At 42.8% G+C, this 16,196-nt stretch overlaps 1 protein-coding gene across 4 annotated transcripts in view; it reads left to right on the forward strand.

The window, feature by feature from the left end:
- Positions 1 to 16,196, forward strand: part of col4a6 (collagen, type IV, alpha 6) — an 87,267-nt gene that overhangs the window by 67,455 nt on the left and 3,616 nt on the right. For 2 of the 4 annotated variants that reach the window (XM_031585577.1, XM_031585576.1), the window contains exons 19-43: positions 11 to 121; positions 220 to 369; positions 2,497 to 2,592; positions 2,690 to 2,847; positions 3,645 to 3,827; positions 3,977 to 4,160; positions 5,333 to 5,386; positions 6,200 to 6,271; positions 6,374 to 6,481; positions 6,588 to 6,806; positions 7,016 to 7,177; positions 8,803 to 8,811; positions 10,457 to 10,627; positions 10,781 to 10,924; positions 11,250 to 11,372; positions 12,513 to 12,694; positions 12,859 to 12,922; positions 13,141 to 13,215; positions 13,453 to 13,560; positions 13,719 to 13,826; positions 14,230 to 14,301; positions 14,392 to 14,511; positions 14,733 to 14,849; positions 15,626 to 15,787; positions 15,919 to 16,017. In XM_031585577.1, coding sequence (XP_031441437.1) covers positions 11 to 121; positions 220 to 369; positions 2,497 to 2,592; positions 2,690 to 2,847; positions 3,645 to 3,827; positions 3,977 to 4,160; positions 5,333 to 5,386; positions 6,200 to 6,271; positions 6,374 to 6,481; positions 6,588 to 6,806; positions 7,016 to 7,177; positions 8,803 to 8,811; positions 10,457 to 10,627; positions 10,781 to 10,924; positions 11,250 to 11,372; positions 12,513 to 12,694; positions 12,859 to 12,922; positions 13,141 to 13,215; positions 13,453 to 13,560; positions 13,719 to 13,826; positions 14,230 to 14,301; positions 14,392 to 14,511; positions 14,733 to 14,849; positions 15,626 to 15,787; positions 15,919 to 16,017 — 3,051 coding nt within the window. The remainder of the gene's footprint in view (positions 1 to 10; positions 122 to 219; positions 370 to 2,496; positions 2,593 to 2,689; positions 2,848 to 3,644; positions 3,828 to 3,976; positions 4,161 to 5,332; positions 5,387 to 6,199; positions 6,272 to 6,373; positions 6,482 to 6,587; positions 6,807 to 7,015; positions 7,178 to 8,802; positions 8,812 to 10,456; positions 10,628 to 10,780; positions 10,925 to 11,249; positions 11,373 to 12,512; positions 12,695 to 12,858; positions 12,923 to 13,140; positions 13,216 to 13,452; positions 13,561 to 13,718; positions 13,827 to 14,229; positions 14,302 to 14,391; positions 14,512 to 14,732; positions 14,850 to 15,625; positions 15,788 to 15,918; positions 16,018 to 16,196) is intronic. The other 2 variants (XM_031585578.1, XM_031585579.1) reach the window with 2 other exon arrangements.

Raw genomic sequence — 16,196 nt, forward strand, 5'->3', positions numbered from 1 at the left:
CTCCCTCCAGGTCCAATGGGAGACACAGGCACTCCCGGCCTCTCAGGCGACCCAGGAGATCAGGGTCCTTCAGGCTACCCAGGAGCCCCGGGTGCTCCAGGCTCACGCTCTTTTGCAACAGGTGCTGTTCCTTACCACCCCTACACCGGAACCCACCTCAGAGACATCCTCCTGAAGCTTGCTTTTATAGATTCATTGGTCTTAACATCCCTCCTGCAGGTGGTCCAGGCAGTTCCGGGTTTCCTGGCTTACTTGGAGCCAAGGGAGAACAAGGAAACCAAGGTCGTCAAGGCTACGGGTCAGAGGGTCAACCTGGAGGTTCTGGCCTTCCTGGTGCCCCTGGTCTACCAGGACCACCTGGGAGATCTGGTGAGTTATGCCCCAGATGGCTCATTCCAATATCCTCCATAATGTGTGTCTTTTGTAATTAATCTAGAGTAGTTTTGAAAACAACTTTGCTGCATCAATTTTGAATTAATATTCATTTCATAATCTTCATGATCTTCATTATTGACATACAGGCAACATTCATTCTTGTGAAGTTTGTTATTGTTCGTAGTGTCTGATCACTCCCCCTGTGGCAATCAGTTCCACAATTCATGAACATGTTTTTCTTTGATTCATTCAAAATGTAACAGATCAGATCAAACAGATATAAACTTTATCAAACAGAAGAATAAGCAAGATGTAAAGCAAAGGTTGTTGCTAAGGCAGAGTTACAGTAATAATGAACCACATTCATCTCATATATAGAATAAGTGAGTGTGAGTGTAAGTGTCATTTTGGAGGTTTGTTATGTGTGTGTGTGTGGGGGGGGGGTGTCTGTATAGGGTTGAGTACATGGGTTGGGAATATCAGGGTGCAAAAGGGTGCTAGAGATTGAACTGACAATTCTTACTGTTGTTACTTCCTGTGGGTGAAGACCAGGTCTTTGCACCTTGCCTGAAGGTGACAGTGAGCCCCAAGGCTCAGACGTTGGAAGGTAGCCCGGTTCATGGGGCAATATTCCTGCCTGACAGGCAATATTCTGTGTGCATTATTCAATATAAGGAATAACCCCTCTCTTCAGATGAAGAAAAAACTCATGTGCTAGACTGTTTAGACTAACAGCTAAGTATGCTTTAGAGAAGGTCTAAAGTCTCTCTCTAGATGTCTGAGAGAAATTATTGAAGTTGAAGGGTGAGTGCATAGCACATTCATAAAACCGTAGGTAACTGCTTCACAATACATTCAAGAATGCACAAATCAATATAATGATATTATGACAAATGTTATATTATAATATATGGATTTCTTTCTACAAAATAAACGCCCCCTTTTGCAATCATATTTTCCAACCATTTTCCAAATATTGGACACAAACTTCTGTAATCATCAGTTTCTATGCCAAAGTAAAATAGTTGAGCAACATAGTCAAGATCAAGCTGGACTCAAGGGACAGTACCCTTCATTGCAACATTTCAAATTAAATGCCTGTTGTTCTTCTTTTGATCATTGTGTTGTTAGAAGGCATTCGCATTATCTTCTCTTTACAAAAGTACTGTAAATCTTTACAATGCTGTGGAATACAATAAAATAGATTGCAAAGAAAAAACTGAAAATTAAATCTTAAACGCTGTCGAATAATTGATCACAATGAAATGTTAGCAAGATAAGACAGGACAATATTGTGTAGCCTATAGTGTTTAAGATATTTTTGTGCGAACATTTAATAAATCATGGGTACATTTTTGGATTGGATTGGATTTAAGTAGAAATAGCTCACTATGTACCATAATGTGCGCACAATTGACTTGAACATGCCCGCAAAATAAGAATAAGAGGTATTTGGCTGCTCTCAGGCTCCATAAGTAAAAGAGTTCCCTCTGCAGTGTGTCAATAGATACAAGAGTTCCCTCTGCAGTGTGTCCATAGATACAAGAGTTCCCTCTGCAGTGTGTCCATAGATAAAAGAGTTAAAAGAGACTAGATAGCTAATTACTTGGAGAAGAGACATTTGCATTACAGTGACAGGGCCTAGCCCTTTCATGTTTACAAAATTAATATTTTCAGTTGTGTGTAAAATACAATAGCGAAAGGGAGACTTTTATTTTGAAAAAAAAGATCATAACTTAGTAACTTCGTGCATGAGTGCTGATTCATGGTTTATGAAACAGTGATGGATGTGTTATGAAGCATTTCTGTGGGGTTTGATGAATGTTCCATGCACTTACCCTTCAAATAAAGGGTTACCAATGACTCTAACTTCTAAAGCATATGGCTTTGGCATGTGGCCGTCACTGATAAAATGGAAAAATAATTTACCACCAAGAACTAATCTTTCATTGGCAAAAAAATAAATTGGTGGAGCTAAATTCTTTTATGATACTCTAATGGCAATGTGCAACAAAAACAGTGACGCATCACACAATTCTGTAATTAGACTATCCAAAAGTTTGATGATTTTTTTTCACCAGGAATGTTTTCTTTAAAGCACTGTATTTGTTCCTCCTATAGTCCCCTATACTCAGTACCCTAGGGAGGTGCCTGGGCAGCGTGGTCCACCTGGTCTGACAGGCCCACCTGGGGGTCCTGGATATGCAGGCTCCAAAGGTTGGTCACGTACACATACCCACACAGGTCTTTAAAACCAGTTCTGAAAATATCTGCACAGTAGCCAGTCTTCACGTGGATGTGTCATCCTACTCAGGGGAGATTGGAGACTGCCAGTGTCTGGGCGGAGGAACCTCGGGTCAAACAGGCCCTCAGGGGGGTTCTGGCTCTCCTGGTTATCCTGGAGTGAATGGTGCTAAAGGAGAGACTGGAGATACTGGAGTATCGGGCGGTGTGGGTGCGCCTGGATCCAGTGTAAGTGAATTCATTATTATCTATCTGTCTATCTATCTATCTGTCTATCTATCTGTCTATCTATCTATCTATCTATCTATCTATCTATCTATCTATCTATCTATCTGTCTGTATATCTATCTATCTATCTGTCTATCTATCTATCTGTCTGTCTATCTATCTATCTGTCTGTCTATCTATCTATCTATCTGTCTATCTATCTGTCTATCTATCTATCTATCTATCTATCTATCTATCTGTCTGTCTGTCTGTCTATCTATCTATATATCTATCTATCTATCTATCTATCTATCTATCTATCTGTCTGTCTGTCTATCTATCTATCTATCTATCTGTCTATCTATCTGTCTATCTATCTATCTATCTATCTATCTATCTATCTATCTGTCTATCTGTCTATCTGTATATCTATCTGTATATCTATCTATCTATCTGTCTATCTATCTATCTGTCTATCTGTCTATCTATCTATCTGTCTATCTATCTATCTATCTATCTATCTATCTATCTATCTATCTATCTATATGTCTATCTATCTATCTGTCTATCTATCTGTCTATCTATCTATCTTTCTATCTATCTATCTATCTATCTATCTATCTGTCTATCTATCTATCTATCTATCTATGCTGTCTATCTATCTATCTGTCTATCTGTCTATCTATCTATCTGTCTATCTATCTGTCTATCTATCTATCTATCTATCTATGCTGTATTACTTCTTAGTAATGGTTACAAACCTGATTAAAGTTCCTAAGCACGTGACATCTTAATAAGGGTGTGCCCTCTTGTTCCAGGGACGCCCGGGAGAGCGAGGTTACTTTGGTCGGAAGGGAGAGAAGGGCAACGCATTCTTCCCATATGGCGTCAGTGGACAGAAAGGAGAACTTGGGAATACTGGCCGTAGTGGACCTCCTGGGGAGATGGGGAAACCGGGAGGAGATGGACGCCCAGGATACCCAGGAGCACCAGGGGCACCTGTGAGTTCTCAAGCCAACAGCTGAAATGGATCTTGACCTGGTCTCAAGTCCTTATGAAGCTGAGAAAACATTATAGCATAGCGTTCAACATTTGATTGAAAAGCTCAGTGCCTCCCTTCGCATCACTGCTAACCACCTTCTCCCTGAAGGGTGATGCTGGCTATGGGGTGGTTGGAGAAAAGGGCTTTCCTGGATTTCCTGGGGGGAAAGGACGTCCTGGCTTGCCAGGAGAACCCGGAACTGGCTACCAGGGAACCGCTGGTGCTCCCGGCGAGGCCGGTGAACCTGGTCTCAATGGTTATCCTGGCCAACCCGGCCCTCCTGGGCCTGCAGGTAAGTACTACAAAAAACAGAGATTAGGAAGTGAAAAAAAATTGCGTAGTTTTTTTGTTTTTATTCTTAAACTTAAACTTTTTTTTTGTATATGTGTGAAGCTCCTCTTCTCTTGATCTTGAAGTCAACACAGAGGTTACTATGCATTAATGTTAATGCCATTAAATAGCGTAACTTTCGTCATTGTAGTGATAACAGTACTATGAAAAGGGTAGGGTACTCATTTGATAATCTTTTAAGACCTCTGCTTGCCACATTTCTCCTTCACTCTATATTTTGCCTACCATCACTTGCTTGTCTATTGCAGCAAATATTCATCAATGAATTGATTTATGCAGATGAAAAAGTTGTGACGACTGCTAAACTGCTGCTGTGCTTTTTTCAAACTGAGAAGAACATGACTGCAAAGGAGTTTGACAGCTTAATTATGAAATAGCATTTTCTACAAACATTTTATGAGTTACCAGATAGATCAAATTCTATATATCTAGATGATAGATTTCTATATACTTTATCAATACCTCCTCATGCTGCTCTTTCTAGGGTATTTTCTATGAGGTTCATCTGGATTCTTCTTTGTAGTCAGCTCCTTCCTCATGCTGCAACACAAACACATCAGCAATTTAAGCTCATTGAAAGAGAGGGTGGTGGTGTTGGCACGTCCAGGCAGTGTGCACATATTATTAATGTGTGCATGTCTGTGTGTTTGCATTTCAAGTGTGTTCTTTTATATTGATGTCTGAGCCCTTATTTATTACATGTTTATAAAAGCACAATTTATCCTTACTTGATATTAAGCATATCATGTCAATATTTCTAAACGATTTTAGTTTCCTCTCTCTCCTTTTTGAGAGGGCCTAACCTTGACCTAGCCATTTAGGCATACTGAATTGCTTTTGCCGTAACTGAATGTGCCTGATTTAATGAACGAGCTGACATTATCTGAACTTATAATTGCTGACTATATCACAGTCAACTGTCAACAGTCATATACTTTCAACATTGCTCTCTTTAAGCTTATGCAATAGCTAATTGCTGTTGATTGCTGGGTCCAACAAGGCCCAGTTTTCACAAATGATTGTATGAGTGGCTGACTAAATGAATGGTTGACAGATAGACGACCGCTAGCCTTGCAATCTCGCTCACCTTTCCTTTGCATGTTGTCTGACTAGGTGACTACAGCTGTGGGCAGGCGGGGCTTAATGATGCCTCTTTCGAGGAGGGAGGTGAGAAGCCCAGAGCTGCAGCCAATAGAGAAACAGAAAAAAAACCACAGGCTTTGCTTGGATCAGATACCTCATGAAATCCCAACATCCTTCACCCCTCTTTGATTCAATCCCCTTCTTGGCATTCTTGAGGTGTCTTATCCAACTGGTCAGTGGTCATTCCACTGTGGGCCTGGCTCTGTTAGTTCCCCATGGAATTTGCATAAAAAAGGTGGCACATCATCTTTTTGGCCAGTCAGAGCTTGTGCATGTGATCAGCCCTGCTATGCTGGCTCCTGCAACAGGGAGGGGTGGGGGGGGGGGGGGGGGGGGGTGGGCATTAGATCTGCCTTCGAAGAAGCAAACCATTAAATGAACTGTTTGTCTCAGTGTGTCACAAAGTAAGTCATTAGGGAAACTAATACCACACTGATCTTCATAAATACTGACTGATGAGTTCCATTACTTTAACCAAAGAAGTACTTAACTCTTCTGAGCCATAACACATCAAGGTAAAACAACCAACTATATGCACCAAACATTTACCAAAACATGGACTAACGTATGGGGCAGGAACAGAGTGTGTGTTATAAGCCTCTTGAAAGGCGCAGAGTTTGGATTAGTACATTTTAGTAAATGCAAAGATTAAAAAAAAAAAATGCTTATTTATTTGTAAGAAGATTTAACCAGTTTAGGCCAAATGAATGAAAATTCAAGGCTTAATAGTTTAGATTAACTAGTAGGTTTAGAGTCAGTTTACACCATTTTGATCTTATAGGTTTTAGGCCATGAACAATGTTTTCGTGAAGCTAATTGTTTTACGGATTATGGTAGGAGTGACAATACCCTGCAGAATCCCTGGAGAAAGTGGACCACCTGGTTATTCTGGTCGACCTGGTTCCCCAGGTCTGTTTTACTTTTTTGTTATATATATCGTACATTTCAAGGATTGAATAGTTCCATGTTTATGTCAAACTCTTTCCACTGAGTGTGTGTCTGTGTCCAAAGGCTCCAAAGGCCAACCTGGCAACCCAGGACCCAGTGGACGACCTGGTTTTGACGGGGGAAAGGGTGAGCGAGGTGTCCCGGGTTATGGAGGTCAGGCAGGGCCCCAAGGTATATCCACATCTGTTCTCTACGCTCTACATCTCTATACCTATGTTGCATGTCACCACTGGTGAATAAAAATAACCACTCATCAAAATGTATGAATGTCTATCAGGCTTTGCTGGGCCTAGGGGAGACCCAGGGGCACCAGGTGCCCCAGGTGTAGGCTACCCAGGAGCACAAGGGAAGAATGGTCTTCCTGGTCTGCCGGGAGCCAAAGGAGAGCCTGGTGTCGTGTACGGAGCCTCGACTGGAGGTCCTGGCCAGAACGGTCTGCCTGGATCACCGGGAGACAAGGGCTTGCCTGGAAACAATGGACTGAGTGGAGCACCAGGTGGGTTCACTGTTACAGTACTACCAAGTGCTATCTTAAATCAAAGGCAATATCACAAACCTTCTATTCCAAAATGTCACTAACCACTTGTCATATGCTGCTGAATTTACCTTTAAAGTTTGACCTGTAGTTGAGGTGCAGTGACACTGTGTGACCCTCTAGCATTGGTTCCCTGTAGTGTTGCTGCAATACAAGTGTTTCTGCCACAGGTGGGGATGGAGTTCCCGGGATACCAGGACCAAAGGGGGAGCGTGGTCTGGATGGGTACCCAGGCTCTGACGGTCTTGCTGGCCCACCAGGTGAGGTCCCACTGGAGGGTGTATACGGAGCACCAGGACCTTCAGGAGGCAAAGGATATCCTGGAGCCACAGGTGAGGGCACTATTTGTTTATTTATCCATCTGTATTGATAAGTACAAAGGAATCCATTTTGTCAGCCTCCTAGTTGCCTAGTTACCAATCATGGAGTCAGTTCACAGTTGTAAATGACTTTGTCAACCCGCCTCTGTCATCCATTTTGTGTTACTCCCTATGTCACACCCGTTTGCCTATGGAACATCCTATTCTATCCTTGCATAATGTGATGTCTCTTAGCATTCTCATGCTAATCTTCAACAATTGTGTGAAAGGGTAGGTACTCTGACAAAGGTAGTCGAGGTTTGTAGTGCAGAACCCATGGTAGGTGTCTTGAACAGAACAAAATATTTAATGTCACTGTAATTTAGTCATATTTATTCATACAATTAACAGCCAGACCTATTTGAAGACTGTGAATACCTCTCCATTGGTGGTCTGATAATCATGCTTGTTGGTGTCCACATACTGTCCACTGTCATTGGGCACTTTTCCACTGCAGGAACTAGGGGGCACTTCCCAGGTGGAGCGAAGGTTTACAGGAACGGCCCCATTATCAACCCCTTCAGCCTTACTGTTTTCCATTGGCCCCATAATCAACCCCTTCAGCCTTACGTTTTCCATTGGCCCCCTAATCAACCCCTTCAGCCTTACTGTTTTCCAATGGCCCCATAATCAACCCCTTCAGCCTTACTGTTTTCCATTGGCCCCATAATCAACCCCTTCAGCCTTACTGTTTTCCATTGGCCCCATAATCAACCCCTTCAGCCTTACTGTTTTCCATTGGCCCCATAATCAACCCCTTCAGCCTTACTGTTTTCCATTGGCCCCATAATCAACCCCTTCAGCCTTACTGTTTTCCATTGGCCCCATAATCAACCCCTTCAGCCTTACTGTTTTCCATTGGCCCCATAATCAACCCCTTCAGCCTTACTGTTTTCCATTGGCCCCATAATCAACCCCTTCAGCCTTACTGTTTTCCATTGGCCCCATAATCAACCCCTTCAGCCTTACGTTTTCCATTGCGGTGCAGGAACAACGGACGACCAACCAGTGACATAGCCTGTTGCTCTTCGATCACTATGTCACTTCTGAACACGTCAAAAAAAGATATATTTCTCCAGTGGCAACACCAACATTAGACTATTCAACCAGAGATTTCGAAAAAATGTTAAGATTACCTCAAGTCGAGGCCAACAGTTGAATTTTGTTCGTTTTGAATTTTCACGTTTAACCAATAAGCATCAACCATCACCGCAAGCGCCGCCCAGCAGTTTCAGGAAGTAACTACCCTGGAGTAGGTACTTCATTTGCCCCCGTAAACGGCCATGAAAAAGGTCTTACAGGGGCAGTTCCTGCAGTGGAAAACTTCCTAAAGGTGCTGCCCCCCGTAAAACAGCCCACGAGTTCTTGCAGTGGAAAAGCGCCGTTTGGCCCAATCTCCTTGAGCATCGCAGTGGCTCGTTATTGCTGATCATCACCAATGAATTTCTTTTCATCCATCTCCTCCCCTACTCTTTCACCTCCTTTCTTTCCTTCCTCCTCCTCCTCCTCATTCTCCTCCACCATCACCATCTTCACCCTTCCATCCCTCCACTCATGGTGTCATTCTCCTCTGTTCTTGGTGTTGGGTCACTTCCTAGGCTGTCAAGGTGAGAAAGTGTTCCAAAACATCCCTTTGATGTCTCTCCCTCCAGCTCCCAGCTCATGACTATCCCCCAACGATCTGTGCAGCTGTCCTAGACTCAATGCAATTCTTCTAACCTTCCGTACAACCTTCATCATCCTGTTCAAAGTCTACAAATATAGCCATAACCTGTTACAGTGGCAGCAAGCTCTAACATGCATAGTGACCAAACAAGGGCATTAGTATTTGTACAAAGGGACCAGATGACCAGTGATCTACTCTCTCTTCTGAAACATTCTAGTGTAAGGTTTTGGAGAATGGGATTCGCTACATCTGTTGAGTAAAAGAAAACTTTTAAGAGTTCCTCCAGATTAGTTCATTACTAACATGTCTATATGGCCATCTGGTCCCTGAGTGAACATTGGTACTCACTGTATTGATGTTAAAGTTGAAGATGCTGATGCATATTCGCACATTACTGAGTTTGTTTTGTATGTTTGTATTTACTATTGTAACTTGAGTGACAGATAAACAGATTAACAGGTAAACAGATCTGTTGGGCAGTCTACATCAATGTCGGCACAAATAACATTGCTAGAGTTGGAGCCATACTAACCTGACCAGTGAGAGCTGCTTTAACACATCTGTGCTTGTGTGATACCCTCTTAACCTGACCAGTGACTGACCCTTTCAAAAAGGCTACAACTGAGCATCCCCATATGCAAAACAGCCTGGTGCTTCAGTCTGCCTGGTTGAGCAACTGCACTTTGAAATTTGCACAACGACTTTTTTCTGTTTCTAAATGTATGCAAACCCACCCTTTAACTAGTGTCATGCGTAGTAGACGTGGCATTGAACATAGAAATTCAACCTAGTGCTAACTAGAGCCAATGCTATCCTTCTAACTCTAGGCACATGGAATACTGATGCACTGATGCTCCCTCTATTACCCCAGGGCATTCGGGTATTTTCTAGACCTTTGAATGGTTTCAGTGCAAATTCAGTTCATCAGACATATGAATGCATTGGAACTGTATTTGGATTATTAACTTGATGAAAGCGTAGCAATGGTTTACGTTATTAAATACATCCCAGGAAAAAAAATGCTGATGTATAGCCCTAAAAATCAGGGTTGGGTTTCCAAAAAAAAAAGTTGGAGTGTAATAGTATTATTTTCTAGTTTGTCTAGTTTGACACATTCATCCTCAAAAATGTCTTCTGTCAGGAGTTTAAGACCTCTAGGAGCTTTTTCATCCACTGACTTTTCCTTTCTTTCTGTTTCATTTCCATATTACTCCTCAACTGGCCAACTTTAAAGAATGAAAACAAGGGACACGATTAGTAGAGACCCTACTCATATAAGGGACTACATGAATGTATTGCCTATTACCTATCTTCATTTATTCTTTGGTTGAGGAAGATTATTTGGAAACCCACCCCAGATCGTATAGTAGTATAATTTCCATTATTTCACATATCAAACATTTCTGTCGTCAAACCATCTTCCTACGCATTGCTTATGTTAATGTTAACTTCTGTTAGTTCCTGTGTGGGTAGAAACATATCGTTACTGTGCGGTGAGAAATAGACCAGCCAGTATGGCATGGACTATACCACTAGATAAGGATTCATTCAAACTTCAACCTAAAACAATATGTCGGTGTGCACAGGGTTCCCTGGACAAAAAGGTGACCCTGGACTCCCTGGAGCTCAAGCACGTGGTGGCCTGAAGGGCACACCAGGGTTTCCAGGTAGCAATGGATCACCTGGTCCAAGAGGCCCCCCTGGACTCCCTGGACCAGGAACACGTGACGGCATCCCTGGAATACCAGGAGGAAAGGGTATGCATATAGTTTTTTAAAATTGCTTTGACAGTTTACAGTGGGGTTGATTCCCCATGGCTTGTTATCACTTGAGTGCAACTCCAGTTTTGATGTGACTGGCATTCAAAAGAAGCATGAGGATGTGTTGTCTCTGTCTCTTGTCTCTGTAAGGTGAAAAGGGCTCTCCTGGATTGATTGGTTTCCCTGGAAGAGCCGGTACCCCGGGTACGCCAGGGCGCCCTGGTGAAAAAGGATTGCCTGGCTTCTCTGGAACTGATGGGATACCCGGAGGACCCGGAAATTCTGGATTAAAGGGTAAAATGCACACAGGGTTTATGGTGCAGTAAAGCTGCTCCGACATCCAACTGCTGAAGATTGGAATTCAATTCATAGATAGTAATGATGTATTCCTTAAAGATAATGAGGGCTTACTTTTTGTTCAATCATGAGTAACACGTGAGAACAGCAAAGTGAGATTTTCATTGTGCAGTGGAACCTATTGCTCTGCACACGTGACATTTAAGAATCTTTGAATTGAAGAGGGATTTTAACTGACAATCAATTTGTATGCAAAAGTCTGAGCTTTCTGAAGCACACATCATGTTGGTCTCATATATTTGGTCATATATGTTGATTTCAGGAGACAGAGGCGAGCCTGGATATCCTGGACGTCCCTCTGTACCAGCGGGAGTTGAACGTTTAGAGATCGGTGATCGGGGTGACCCTGGAGCCAATGGACTCCCAGGATTCCCTGGGCCTAGAGGTGACTACAGTTTAGACACACAGACAGACAGACACAGGTTTTTTTTTTTTTTTTTTAAATATAACTGCCTGTGAAAAAAACAAGTGAAATACAAATGTAAATACCAGTCTGGTAAAAAACATTTGATGTGAAATATTAAAAGACTGTCCTGTAGCAATGAAAGAGATTAGCGATGACGTCTCAGACCCACTGCTCTCCACACTCACGTTGGGTTAGGAAACATGTCAATACCAAGGACCACAACAGATACACCTCAAGATACACCTCAAAAAGATTTCCCATGCATATCTCAGTGTCCGAACGATGCACTGCCTAATTATCTAAACATCCTTCTCAATATACTATGGCATGCCACGAGCTATCCAGGGAGGGAAAGGGTGACCACCATACAAACCTGGGTTAGAGTAAGGGTAGAAGATGTTGAAGATGTTGCTTCCAAAATAAGGGGTTGGGGAAGCCCCTTGGGATGACGAGCCCAGACCCGAGACCCAAACCCTGGTCACCTTCTTGCGACAACAGGCTTCTAGAGAGACAGGGCCACAGGGCCACAGGGCCACAGGGCCACTCAACCAAAACAGTCCAGAATTATACAGATCGGTCCACCCCTGCGCTCGCTAACTCTAGGGATGATCTGTCAGTTCTTCTAAAGCTTAGTTGGGTGTCAGCTGCCCTTTTCTCAGCAGTCACTAGGTGCTCTAGAGTCTAGACAGGTCATTTTAGACACAGGAAAAGATTGGTTGGGGACTTCAACTTCAGTGGCCAAACCTCTCACTGTCACATGCAAGTACTCATACCCAACAACCTAGCCTAAGTATATTAAGTATAAAAGTGCACTACAACCTTCATACCGATACTTAAGAATACTTAGCAACAACAACAGTTAAATGAAAGACTGTTGTTTAAAAATACCTTAACACCGGAAAAGTACCCATGAATTGAGGACAGAATTGTGGATTCCTCTATCAAAACAGCATGTTGTGGTAAAGTCAACATATGACTATTTAAAAGTAACAATGAATTCTCTCATCAAATCCACATAGAAGACGTAAATGGCTGGATTTGGAATCTTTTCTTTTCTGTTATGTTTTTATGTTTCAAAAAATATTAAGAAGAAGTTTAACTAATGTCAACTACCAACAGGTGATAAAGGTTACCCGGGGCAGCCTGGTCGTCAAGGACTGCCTGGTTTACCTGGTTTTGCTGATCAGGCTAAAGGGGAACCTGGAGTGCCTGGTTTTCCTGGTCGCTCTGGAGGTCCCGGTTATCCAGGACCTAAAGGCTCTCCTGGTATCATGGGTTTCCCAGGCACAACCGGTCCCAGGGTAAGACCAGCGCTGAAAAGCTTATTCTCCGGATGGCTCATTAAACTACTTTGAGGGAAATGTTTAGACATGGGTTTTTGTTTGTGATTGGTGTATTCAAATCTTTTATCAAAAATGTACACTGGATTCTTACTGAATATACCATGTAATGTGCGTCTGTGAAGGGTGAAGATGGACAACCTGGTTTGCCCGGTAACTCAGGGGGTCCTGGGACGCCTGGTGCTAAAGGTGAACATGCTAACAACTGTATTTATGGTGTTGTGTGTTTACATATTTATAGTCTAGCAGTTACAGACCATAATGCATTCTGTGTTAATTCTCTCTTAACAACTTGAATTGCCAGCATATGTAACATATTATTGGAGTCAGTGTACTTATGTCCTGTGAGCTTTGAGCTTGTAAGTCATAGTTGTCTAGTTGCTCATAGTTGTTTTGACATTCTGAAGGTGAAAGAGGGGAATCCTTTGGCTACCCTGGAGCTCCTGGTGCAAAGGGTGCTGCTGGATTGCCTGGAATTCCAGGTGAGCTCCTTCTAACATCATTTCTGTGGAGTTCCTGTTCTTGCCATAAGTGCTCTATAAATGCAGTCCCCTCACCCTATACATCACTAAGAATGTTAAAGGCACACTTTTAACTTGAACATGACTAGTATTTCCAGCTGAAAGGAATTCATGATGACCCACTTCAGCCATTATGCCTATCACTGCCCCTAAACACAGCTTGCTCTAAATGACTTCTACGTCTCTCTCTATATCCAGGTGGACCAGGGGGCCCCGGTGCTTTAGGTGACTCTGGAGCGCCCGGGGGATCTGGGTATCCTGGGCAGAAAGGGGGTCCAGGAGAAGCAGGAAGACCGGGCCTAACGGGTATGTGACACTGGAGATCAAATGTTCTGTGAATACTTAAAACTTCCTCTTTGTCACTGCCAAACAAAAAAGTTATATAATATACGCACTATATATGATTCACGCTTACTAGAACTTCACCTGTTTATTGGTGTTTATGGTGTCATTTGTTGTATTAGGCACCCCAGGATTTCCAGGCACCCAAGGTCTGCCAGGGTACCCTGGACAGAAGGGATTGTCTGGAGAACCAGGCAGGCCAGGGACACCAGGAACATCAGCAGATAAAGGTATACAGTTAGAATACATTCTATCTCCATCTTGGAGATCTATCTATCCATCCATTCTATCTATCCATCCATCCATCCATCCATCCATCCATCCATCCATTAATCCATTCTATCTATCCATCCATCCATTCTATCTATCCATCCATCCATCCATTCTATCTATCCATCCATCCATCCATCCATCCATCCATTAATCCATTCTATCTATCCATCCATCCATTCTATCTATCCATCCATCTATCCATCCATCATCCATCCATCCATCCATCCATCCATCCATCCATCTATCCATCCATCCATCCATCCATCCATCCATCCATCCATTAATCCATTCTATCTATCCATCCATCCATTCTATCTATCCATCCATCCATCCATCCATCCATCTGCTTTCTTTTTGCAGGTTTACCCGGTGCACCCGGTTTGGACGGACTTAATGGCCTCCCAGGAGCTAAGGGAATACCAGGAGTTCCAGGTAAGAGAGTATCTGTCCTGCTGTAATGTGTTGAATATGAATAAAGGCATTTCTATATCCAACCAATGCACTTGTCTACTACAATTCTAGGTGGGGGTGGTCCTGGTAGATCTGGGTCTCCTGGTGCTAATGGTCTGAAAGGAGAGAGAGGATCATCTGCCCCTGGAGGACCAGGCCGTCCAGGTGGAAAAGGAGAGAGAGGAGCTTCAGGTGAGGAACCAGAGGTTTTTAGCATAAAACTGTCAGTTAATGGTAGTGATTCGGTTGCTTAATTTTTCAGAGGCTAATTTTATTTAGTTCACTTTCTCTTTTTAGCATAAACAAAATAACTATTAAACCTAAATCAGAATTTCATCATATATATTAATAATTCACACTATGTTCCGATGAAGTCTAGCTGGAGAGTGACGCTTTCTCATCATATTCCTCAGGTGGCTCTGGACAGCCAGGCATCCCTGGTGCCCCTGGGCCTCGTGGCGCAAGTGACATCTCAAACATCCCTGGGCAACTGGGAGACACTGGTCTGCCAGGACTGGATGGACCAAGAGGTATATCATTTATCTTTATAGCCACATTAACACGGACCCTCATTTTCCAATTTTGTATTTTCCAATGTCGTGGCCCCTATTAATGAAATAAATGAAAGAAAAACTGCTTTTCACAAAAAGATCTTATGAATTACACAGAACAGTAGTTGTTCTTCTGTGCCAATTTGGCATGTTCCGCTCAATTCAATTCAGTTTTTATTCATTTCATTTGACTTTGCTCTAGGGGATTCAGGCGTCTTGACATAAAGGGGGTAGGGGGAGCGCACTGGAAGGAAGAGAGAAGCATAGAAAGTCAGAAGCAAGTTGATAATTCATACATATGTCAGTCAAGGAGTAAACATATTAGCATACATGCAGAATACACTGCAGCAGACATACACAACTATCACTGGGGATAGATGGGGACAAGTGAGTAGCAAGCATTCATAATATATTGGTCATACAACAACATAGTGGAAGTATATTGTACTGACAAGGTTACAATTATAAGGGGACTCTGAAACTGAGGACCATGCCAGTGATGGCATTCTTTAGCATATTTACAGTTAGATAATCTGGCACTCGATGATGAATCACAGGCAGAGTGGCAAAGACATCATAAGCAACATGAAATAGCCGAGTGCTGGGTCGGAGTTCCATGTAACTGACTCCCTGATGTTAGAGCCTGCTGGTCTTTTACGTTCACCCAAAAAAGAAACAGCAAACGGCAAACCCCATCAAATGGCTGTATCTGTAATGGTGTGAATTGTAACCACCCTCAACTTTCTGTCTTTCAGGTTCCCCTGGTCGTGTGGGTGCCCCAGGTCCCTCAGGCCCAGCCACGGTGCAAGGAGACAGAGGAGCACCTGGCATCCCTGGAATACCTGGCACTCCTGGGCAAAAGGGAGAGCCTAGTGGCAACGGAAGACCAGGAGGACCTGGTAGCCCCGGTTTCAAAGGTGCTCAGATTTGCATTTGCTGTTAAATTATTTTCAAATTACACTTTCAATTAAACTGATAAACTGTAAATTAGAGCAGTGTAAATGGTCCGATATGTCTAATGTTATTCTCTTCACTACCTTTTGCATAGGGGAGAAGGGTGAGACGGGCTACAGAGGACTCTCTGGACCACCTGGTTATACAGGAGATCCAGGATATTCTGGAGGAAAAGGACAACGAGGACCACCTGGTAAGGATGAATCACAATTATTTTAAGAGGAACTGTTTAATTTGAGATACACAGGTAAAGATTAATACAGATAAATACAAGTGCACATGATTATACAACGTAACTAGGGCACTTTTCGTACAGATCCTGCTTGACCGTTGCTTTTCTGTCATTTCTGGATATATATTTTCATTTTCATC

This window comes from Clupea harengus, chromosome 18 (assembly GCF_900700415.2).
Source record: "Clupea harengus chromosome 18, Ch_v2.0.2, whole genome shotgun sequence".
Taxonomy (NCBI): Eukaryota; Metazoa; Chordata; class Actinopteri; order Clupeiformes; family Clupeidae; genus Clupea; species Clupea harengus.